The sequence below is a fragment of the Vipera berus genome (assembly GCF_964194415.1).
Source record: "Vipera berus genome assembly, chromosome: 16".
NCBI lineage: Eukaryota > Metazoa > Chordata > Lepidosauria > Squamata > Viperidae > Vipera > Vipera berus.
Genome location: NC_138219.1, coordinates 4,490,100 through 4,500,013, shown reverse-complemented (window position 1 = coordinate 4,500,013; position 9,914 = coordinate 4,490,100). Strand labels below are relative to the sequence as shown.

Here is a 9,914-nt window from a genome sequence, read left to right as displayed (position 1 = left end):
AAAGCATTAATTAATTTTGTAAGTCCCTTTTTTTCACTGCCGTTGTGACTTTGAAGGGTCACTAGACTACCTGTATTTCAACAGAGATTTTATTTTCGTTCAGGGAGGGGGATATAGCCACTATTGACCAAAAACAAAGTCTTTGGGGATATGCTAAAAATGGCTTTTACTTCCCTGTGAACGATCCGTTTTCCCCATCAGCCTGTGTTCCTGTTGCTTTTTAAATTGGCATTTCAATTAGGGTGAAAATGCTTCTCTAATTGTCCTTTGGAAATAAGGGTGAGCTCAGAGAGGCCTCGGTGCTAAACTGCAGGGAGGAGATGAGGAACTAAGACCCGAAAAGAATCCCATCGCTTTTCCCATTGATGTCCTTAAATGCATCGCTCAAATTTTTCTACCTGTAATTGATCCAAAAAAAAAAAGAGAGAAAAGCATACTCTACGTATGTGGCATTTTGTTAATATTTTCATGAAACACATACCCGATATAAACTAGGCTAAAATATTTATGAATATAGCTGTAAAGAGCATTTAAGTGCTAATTAAAAGATTAATTAAAAATAAATGAACTCAGGCTAAAAAGGGAACCAAGCTGATGCTTCGACTTTTCCCCCGTTCTGGAGGAATTTCGATTTGATGCGATGTGAGCAGGGGAAAAGAAAGAAAGAAAGAAAAATAATAGGGGAAAATTGTAAGGCAGAGGCTGCTGTCAATCTGGGAGGAAAAAAAAAATACCGCACAAGAATTCTGACTACACTGCTGGTGGAAATATAGTCATACAGTCAGCCTTGTGCTTGAGCTAAAAGTAAAAAAAAAAAATAGAAATTAGATTTTGTCCATTTAAAGCAGGGGTCTTCAAACTTGGCCCTTTTATGACTTGTGGACTTCAACTCCCAGAATTCCTCAGCCAGCTTTGCTGGCTGAGGAATTCTGGGAGTTGAAGTCCACAAGTCATAAAAGGGCCAAGTTTGAAGACCCCTGATTTAAAGCCTACTTTAAAAAGAAAAAAACAAAACTTGGCTGGCTGAGGAATTCTGGGAGTTGAAGTCCACAAGTCTTAAAGTTGCCATAATTGGGGACCTCTGCCATAGAATATAACATCTGGCTATGGATGTTTGAGGATTCCCAAGAAGGATGAAACTGGTCACCTGGTGCCCCCTGGTGGCTCAACTGGAGAAACTCTTAACGTCATCACAATCAATCAGAATAGAGCTGGAAGGGACCTTGGAGGTCTTCTAGTCCAGCCCCCTGCTCAAGCAGGAGACCCTATACCCATTTCAGACAAGTGGCTGTCCAGTCTCTTCTTAAAAACCTCTACAATGTCTGGAGGCAAGCTGTTCCACTGGTTAATTGTCCTCGCTACCACCCGCCATGGATTTGACTTTATCAAAGCCGGGCACTCCACAAGGCAACTCCATCAACGGACACAATGACCTACAACCAGCCTACGAACCCCTCAGAATCCAAATCCGGAATCCCTTTAGGCTCGACATAAAGGCTAGTTCACACGACACTCTAAAATCCGAAGGCTGGATTCCAGTGCTTGCTGACTTTCAAGTTCTCCAATTGGATTTGAGCCTGGTGCAAATCCAGCTGTGCAGAAGGACAATCGACTCAAAAGCCTGGCCCACAGGGATTCAGGGAGGGGAGAAGAAGGCTTTCAAGGAATTTTTTTTTTTTGGCGGAGATGGTGGGAGAGAGCGCTAGTCCTCAACCTGCAAATTGTCATCTAGCGACTGAAGTTACGACGACGCTGGAAAAAGTTGACTTGCGACCGTTTTCACACGACCGTTGCAGCATCCCTATGGGCACATGATCAAAATCTGGACGCTTGGCAACCGGCGTGTATTTACGACGGTTGGAGTGTCCCAGGGTCACAGGATCCCCTTTTGCGACCTCCGTCTCACAAACTTAACAACTGGAGCGATTCACTTAACGACGGTGGCAAGGAGGGTCCTAACAAATGGGGCAAACCTCACATAACAGCTGTCCCGCTTAACAGCAGCAATGTGAGGCTCAGTTGTGGTCGTAAGTCGAGTACTAGCGGTAAGAAATTCCCCAAAAGGAACGCAAAGAAAAATCTCCTCCAGCCAAAACTGGGAGCCTCCTTTTTTTTTTATACGCCATCCGCCAAAATGTCTCCCTCTTGACCCGTGGGAATGAGAGATCTCTTCCCGGGAAAGTTGTTTTGCTCTTTTAATTAGGGACTGGAGATTGCATTCCTGCTGCGAGAGTTTTTATGGAAAGCTCAGCAGGTTTTTCAAGTGGAACGGAGCCCGCCAGCCTCCAGAGAAGCCGGGCGAAGTCAATCGAGCGGATTCCCAAGTCAGCCCTGGATGGGGTGGTGTCCATGAATAGCCGAACGGTGAGGTTTTGTTAGCTTGCTGTTTGTCCTGGAGAGCAGCGGTTTGAGGATGGGTGAAATATACGGCGCTTACGTACATGCGGCTGTGCGAAGGCCTGGCCGGGATTTTTTATTTTTTTTTGGCAAGGCTCACAAGGGAGAAGCCAACAGATGTGTTTGCTGAAAATAAAAGTCGGGCAGGAAATGCCTCCCAATGCACAAAAACAACTCTTTGATGCCTTGCTATATTAATGGGGATATAATACTATTTCTAATACTATTATTTGTTCGCATTTACTCAATTAATATTTTAAGATTTTTATCTCGCATTTAGTTGGATCTAAGCCAGCTAGAGTCACATCTCGCCAAAATGAGAGGCTTATAAATTTAATAAATAAATATTTTACTCTTCGGTTCAAGTCCATTGAATAGTCATTTATAATACATAGCTTAATTAGCAGGATATTGTACTCTAATGTGCCATGAAATCATGCCTTCGGTTTCAAAACAACTTTTGCAAAGCAATATATTTATATAGTTATACCCCCCCCTCTCTACACACACACACACACACACACACACACACAAAATTAGCTACCGGTTCTGCTGAAGTGGTGCGAACCGGCTGAATCCCACCACTCACTCACTCTATCTATTTATCATTTATATCATTTATATCTATCTATCATTTATATCTATCATCTATCTATCATCTATCATCTAATAATAATTAGTGAAATAATGAATATGGTTAATTAATAATGAAAATATCTTTTTTTTAAAAAAATCACCTACTCCTGACTCAGGAAACAGATCAGTAGAGACTTATTTGATAGACCTCATATGATTCCTAAGCGCCTTCTCCTCATTCGGAAATCTGAAATTCTCAACGGCAGGCCTTTTTCTGCAGAAAAAAAAAGAAAAAAAGAAAAATTATTTAGACTTTGACCATTTTTTCTTTAAAACTGCACATATATAACATATAATATCTTTAAAAAGATATTTTCATTATTAATTAACCATATTCATTATTTCACTCATTATTAGATCATAGGTAGATAGGTAGGTAGGTAGATAATTGCTTGCCTATTTTGTTTGCTACCATTTTCAGCTGCTTGGAAAAGGCTGGATAAATAAGCTTCAGTTTTAAAGCACCTCTTTGAAGACTTAAGTGGCCCAGCCCTGGCTGGGGAATGTTGACATTTGAAGTCAGACACATCTGGATAATGCCAGCTAAGAAACAGCTGCAAATTCTAGGCACTCCCGGTCCTTCCCAAGTCAACAGAGCAGGCAAAGTGGGTCAAACTGGGCCCTTAAGAAGGAAAATTAAAAAAAAATAAAATGGCAGGGAGCTGATAATCTCTCTCTCATTAACCCCCCTCTCAACAAACAGGCCACAACAGCTGTTCTTTTGCATTTGGGAAAAGGAAGCTAAAAATAGCCCCTTCCTCGCGAGCGCGCTCGCAATTTTCCTTAGCGGGTGAAAAGCTGACCAGGTTTTGTGTTAAATGGCAGGAGTCAAACGCAGAGGATGGGCCTGTCCACCCATTAGACCAGCATTTCTCAACATTGGTAACTTTATGATGGGTGAACGTCAACTCCCAGAATTCCCCAGCCAGCATGGCTGGCTGTTGAATTCTGGGAGTTGACGTCCACCCATCTTAAAGTTGCCAACATCGAGAAACCTTTTTCTACAAGGTGGAAAGGCAAGATCTTAGTTTAAACTTCAGGCAGCAAGACGATACAGTGAACAGAATCATAAAATTATTTTTTTCTTCTTCTAAGCTGGCCAACCTGAGTTTGAAAACAACCAGAAAGCAAAGGAGGTTATAAATTCATTAATAAAGAAATTGAAAATGTTTGAATCCTGTTAAAAAATCTAGTGAGTGCAGCCTACTCACTTCAAACCTTGTGTGTGTGTGTGTGTGTGTGTGTGTGTGTGTGTGTGTGTAGAGGCACTCTGCACATGCTCAGAGGTACGTTCTGCTTCAGATCGCTTCCAGGGTACCTGTTCCAAAGAGACCCAGGATTCAAGCAGAAGAGATAAGAATAGGAATAGGAATAGGAATAGGAATAGGAATAGAATAGAATAGAATAGAATGGAAAATAGAGGAATAGATTAGAATAGAATAGAATAGAATAGAATAGAATAGAATAGAATAGAATAGAATAGAATAATAGAATAGAATAGAATAAGGAATAGAGAATAGAGAATAGAATAGAATAGAGCTGGAAGGGACCTTGAGATCTTCTAGTCCAGCCCCCTGCTCCAGTGATGAAGCAGCTACAACCTCTGGTAGCAAGCTGTTCCACTGGTTAATTGTTCTCACTGTCAGGAAATTTCTCCTTAATTCTAGATTGAAATCTCTCCTTGATAGGCTTCCATCCTTTATTTCTGGTCGTGCCTTCTGGTACTTAGGAAAATAAGTTGACCCCCCCCTTCTTTGTGGCAGCTCCTCAAATACTGGAAGGCTTCTATCATGTCACTCCTAGTCCTTCCTTTTCACTAGACTAGACAGACCCAATTCCTGCAACCGACCTTCGTACGTTTTACTCTCCAGGCCCCTAATAATCTTTGTTCTTCTCCTCTGCATTCTCTATGTATTTGCTCTAAGGTGGTGACCAAAACTGGATGCAGTATTCCAGGTGCCGTCTTAGAATGGGAGAGAATCACAACATACAAAGTCCTGCAAATAGAAGCAGAACAACTGTGGCAAAAGAAAGCAAAGATATTCCCAATAGCAACAGGTGCCTTGGGTACAATCCCAAAACATCTGGAGCACCATTTGAACCCCTTCGAAATGGAGAAAATCTCCATCAGTCAATTGTAAAGGGCTTTACTCAGAAGAGCTGAGATCCTGCGCTGACACCTTTAACACTTTCGAACAACCACATCTGCCTCTCCTGGGTTCTTGGGAAGGACTCGATCAGTAGACAAAAACAGTCTGAACATCTGGCTGGATGTGCAACCCAGCGTTAATAATTTGACCCAGTTGGGTTTGCATCACATTGTATCTAAACCTGTCTCTAAAAGTTCCTGTAAGTTTCTTGCCCCCAAAAGCAGTTTGTTCTTCTGGCTGTAACAAACTTAACACAAAATCCCTGTGGAGTTAGGTTTTTTTATTATTATTATTTGCTTTTTCAAAAAACAAAACTTTCAGAGGAGATTTTTGGAAGCACATTTTGCTCTTTCGGGCTGCAGCTGGGAATAATGTGTCCTGGGCAATTTTAATGCTCCTTATCTCTGGAGGCCGAGCGCGAAGGACAGATCGATCGAAGAAGAAAAGCCCAGGATTTTGGGGGGAAAACAGGATTTGGCTCCCCAAACCGGAAATAAATTGAATTTTATTTTTCGCAGGCCTTGAATGTGGTAGCTAAGGAGGATACGACTAATAAACTTTGGTTAAAAGATTGAAATGAGCTCAGAGCAGAACAATCTGGGTGGATCCCACGGCACATTTTATAAAGGGGAGTAGGTTATTTTCTGGGATTGCATAACACCTGCTGCACCTGTTGAATAATCTGATAAGACTGGCATCGTTTTTACAAGGTTGAAGATGGTTTGTTTTTAATGCAACCGGATAAACTCCCTGATTGACTCTGGTGCTTTCCCCCCCCTTCACTTCCTCTTCCTCCGGTTGAGTGAGATTGATTTTTTGGATTCAGACAGGGAGAAATAGGCACTCTGTACATGCTCAAGCGATTTCAGGGAATAGTCTCGGCACTGGATGATGGTTGTGGAGGAACTGAGTAAATTTGTGCAAGAATCTGGTGGCGGGAGAAGAGTTTGGTTTCTGACTCTTCTCCTGTTCAATAGTCCTTCTATAATGGCCCAAGATACAACAAGCCCTCCGTGTATGCTCAGAGGCAAGCCTGCATTTATCCTGCGAACGCCAGCCGCCGACAGAAGGGGGCATACTGTGACTGGGTTTAAACCACCAAGACAGGCTATATTGGAGTCTTTTCTGATTTAAGGTGATCGTTGGAGGGGAGATATGGGCTTAGCTGTTGTTTGGGCTGAACTTAGCAGAGGTTGTGTGTACCACACCTGAGCAAGCCTCAAACATTCACCCGCCGCATTTTCACAAGTAGCTGATCTCAGTTAGGGATAAGCAAGCCTTGGCTTGCTGTTTGGCTCGACTGATGCTTCCCTGTATTTGGCGCCCCAACTCAGGCTGATCCAGGTGCTGCCAACCTAGGTCTTGTGAAGGAGACCCAGAAGAACCCAACGCAGAAGGTAAGGAACCAAGGGCCCCTTTCCATTTCTCACACACCTCCACCTGTGTCATGCCAGATGGCACCGTTTGGGACTGGCAAGAAGGAAGAAGATGCAGCTGAATTAGGACCCGGCCCTCTAGACACCCCCCTCTCCCAGCTCTGAGCCAGTTGCCATGACAACCGGAGCAGCCTGCAATGCCAAATTGTAAGGCAGGCACGGGACCCCCCGGGGATCGGCATTGTGCCGGTTTCCCAACTGGGGAGGGGGCTGCAACACCCCACCGTTCAGCATACCTGACGCTCTCTTCCCCCCACCTTAATTTTTAGTTTCCCTGCCCTCTGCACATCCTCAGCCCCGTTTGTGTGTGTGTGTGTGTGTCCATATACAGACATATATATACATCCACGTACATATGTATCTGTTTGTGACATTTCCCCTGGAGTGGAAAAGGGTTTCTGATTGGAGGCAACCCAATTCCCTGCAACTGCAGGAGCGTGCAGGTGTGCAAACTCCCACAATGGAGGAAAGGAGGGTGTGTTGCCCAACATTGCTCTGGGAGAGCGAGGCTGTAGCACCACCTGCAGACACGAGAGTTCAAGATAAGGAGCTGAATTGTTTTCAGCCATGAGGACTGGCACCTTGTTTTGCTTTTTACGAGAAAGAGGTGTGACTCCGTTTCCTCCTCCAACATCTCCACCACGTAATACAGTAGCTTGCATCCAACATGGCTAACCAGGTCAGGTTAAACAAAACAAAACAACCTTTGCAGCTGCATTCACACATGCTTGTCTGGGTTTAGCTTTTTTGTGGCTGTAGGGCGCTTTGGAAATCCAGCCCAGACCTTTCAGGACCTTGGTGCAAGTTTACATGGGTCATGTGAACGCAGCTCTCATACCCTAAAAACGTTGGAGGAAGCAGTAAGAAAGAAATGCAAGTTTGTAGGAGCAGAAGGAGGTCAGGTTAGAAGGAAAAGAAAATCAGGGTGGTTTGATTTAGCTTCTGGGGTGAACGTGGCAATTGTTTTTGCACAACAGTGTGAAGTAGGTCATGCTCCGCAACTGCAACAGCGGGGATATGATGCCAACACGTGCCAACGGACCACAGGAGATCCGCACAACTCCGAGCCGGGGCAACTTAACCCTCCCCCCTCCCCCGCTACATACAGACTGCGTTTACACACTGCGCTAAACCCACCCCCCCCCCCGGATCTCCTTTTGTAGCCTAGTTGTCGGCTTCTGTGGTGTGTACCTACCTTTCCTTAACGGGCTTCCAGGAACCCCAGTTGAAACGACGTGGCACGACTCGCACACAACCCAGCTTTCTAAACTGCTGCTGGGTGGGGCTCCTTCCACGCGTGGGGACGCCGGGGGGTGGGTGGGAAGCAGAGCGGTTCCCCCCCCCCACTCCCTCGTTCGATCGCGGCTGCCGCTGCTCCTCTGCTTCGCACAAGAGGGAGCGCTCTGCGTACGCCTAGAGGCACTCTTGCCCTTTCCGGAGGCAGAAAGGAGACTCGGGAGCGGGGAAGTAGGAGGAGGGGGGGGTGTCTGACGGTGCTGCTCTGCCCCCCACCCCGGAGCCCCCTCCTCTCCCCTCCCTCCCCCTCTCAAGGGGGTCCCGCCTCCCTTCCTTGCGCACTGCGCTCCTCCGAGCGGCTGGGCGACGGGCGGCGACTCAAGGCCAAGCCGCGGGCGGGCGGGAGGGCGAGGCGAGGCGGGGACGCGCCTGGGATCGCCCCCTCCTCTCCGCCCCCCGCCTGCCTCCGCGGCCGAGACTGCGCGTCCCGGGCTCCGCTGCAGCCGCGCGGGCAGGGCGAACCGCCCCGGAGCCGGTGAGTGAAAGAGGAAGCGGGGCGGGGGGGGGGGGACGTCGGGGCGAGGGTACCTCTGGGCGTGAGCAGAGTGCCGCCGCCGGGTGCCCGAGGAGGGAGAACGGACAGGCTGGAGGGATCGGACCCCTCGCCGCCTCGAAGCGCAGGAGGGGATGGCGGGGAGGGGGACGGCAAGCGGGAGTCCCACCGGGGAAGCCAGCCTCTGGGCATGCACAGAGTACTGCCCCCCCCTTCTTGCGCTCCCAGGTGGGCGAATGCAAGCTCCACCGCTCAAGCGCAGCCCGCCGGGGCTTTTTAGGGGAAGGGTCGATCCCCTCTGGGTCTTCCGGGCGGTGGATCCAGCCCTTGTCCGGATGGTTCGGCTTTCGGGGGGTTGGGGAAATCGGCGGGCTCCTCGCCTGCCCCGCGCAACGTCCGGGTTGGTTTCGGGATGGCGAACCTCCGCTTTTGCGGCTTTGCCCAATCCAGCCCCGTTGCTCACCGAAGCCGCTCTCTCGGCTCTTCCTCCGGGTCCCTGAACCGGACTTGACCCGGCCGGCTTCCCACGACCGCTGCATCTCCCGAAGGCGGGTTAGGCTAACGGAGCCTGCCTTCCAGGATCGGCAGCGGCCGCTGCTGCCGGTTGGCCTTTCCTTGACCTGGACTGGGTGGTCGTGCGAACGCACCCGCCGGGGTCTTTGCGGGCACTCTCCGCTACGGAGCTCCGTGCATGAGGCGGCCAGGCGAAAACCAACCCCAAATAGAAGCGAAGCTGAACTGAGCCGTGTCCTGATGGGCAAAATGGATTTAAAAAGATCATTCTCTTGACCCTCCTTTTCCTCTCTGCTTTTCCCCCTTTTTTTAAAATAAAATTAAAAAAATATCCCAGCAGAGGCACATTTTTCTAGCTAAGTGGGTGTGTGAAAGGAAGCAGGGAATTCTCACCGGGCTTTTGTTAAAACGGAAATCGGGGCTTCATTAACCATCTATCTCCATTCCATCTGATGTGCGTCTGTCAAAGACAACACAATTGTGCAGGTGGCTTCCCGTGTGCCGAGTGTGCAAACCTGAAAAAACCGATCTGATTTGGGCGTCCTGTCCCCCCCCTTCACTTCTAGGCTGTTTTTGTGTTGCTCGGGGTGATGTGTCAGGAGAAGCTCGTGGCGCGCACCCTGGGGTGCCATCCTTGGCGGTGTGTGTCTTGTGAAGGGTGTGTGTGTGTGTGTGTAGACTGTGTGCAATGCAGCGTGGAGCCTGGTGTATAAAAATGACTGCATCTCTGCCATGCGCCTGGAAGAAGAATGCGTCTCAAGGGAGCCGGTGCCTCAGTGGGAAGTGGCTTGAAGCAGACAAACCAAGATTGCTGGTTTCTTTTCTTTCTTTGCTCCCCTGTTCGGTGCAACACATGCCTCCCATGTGTCCTCTTGGGTGTTTTTTTGGCAAGGAGCAGCTGCCTGTGTTGATAAATGTTATTGCCACGCAATCTGTCGACAGTGGTGTGCGCGGCTGTGTGCTTGTGTGTAGGAGAGAGAGAGAGAGAGAGGT

At 47.8% G+C, this 9,914-nt stretch overlaps 2 protein-coding genes across 7 annotated transcripts in view; one reads left to right on the top strand and one right to left on the bottom strand.

Annotated features, from left to right (window-relative positions):
- LOC308675189 (uncharacterized protein) overlaps positions 1-9,372 on the bottom strand; it is a 37,099-nt gene extending 27,727 nt beyond the window's left edge. For 3 of the 4 annotated variants that reach the window (XR_014028083.1, XR_014028084.1, XM_081340244.1), the window contains exons 1-3: positions 9,315-9,372; positions 8,872-9,158; positions 3,139-3,247 (exon numbers count right to left, since the gene is read on the bottom strand). Coding sequence is in view for 1 of the 4 variants with exons in the window: in XM_081340244.1 (XP_081196370.1) it covers positions 3,183-3,247; positions 8,872-9,158; positions 9,315-9,355 (393 nt within the window). In the remaining 3 variants the exon portion in view is untranslated. Of the gene's footprint in view, positions 1-3,138; positions 3,248-7,814; positions 8,138-8,871; positions 9,159-9,314 lie in introns of those variants that run through there. The other variant, XR_014028085.1, reaches the window with a different exon arrangement.
- RASGRP2 (RAS guanyl releasing protein 2) overlaps positions 8,260-9,914 on the top strand; it is a 42,787-nt gene continuing 41,132 nt past the window's right edge. For 2 of the 3 annotated variants that reach the window (XM_081340218.1, XM_081340217.1), the window contains exon 1: positions 8,260-8,390. The gene's annotated coding sequence lies outside the window, so the exon portion shown is untranslated. The remainder of the gene's footprint in view (positions 8,391-9,914) is intronic. The other variant, XM_081340219.1, reaches the window with a different exon arrangement.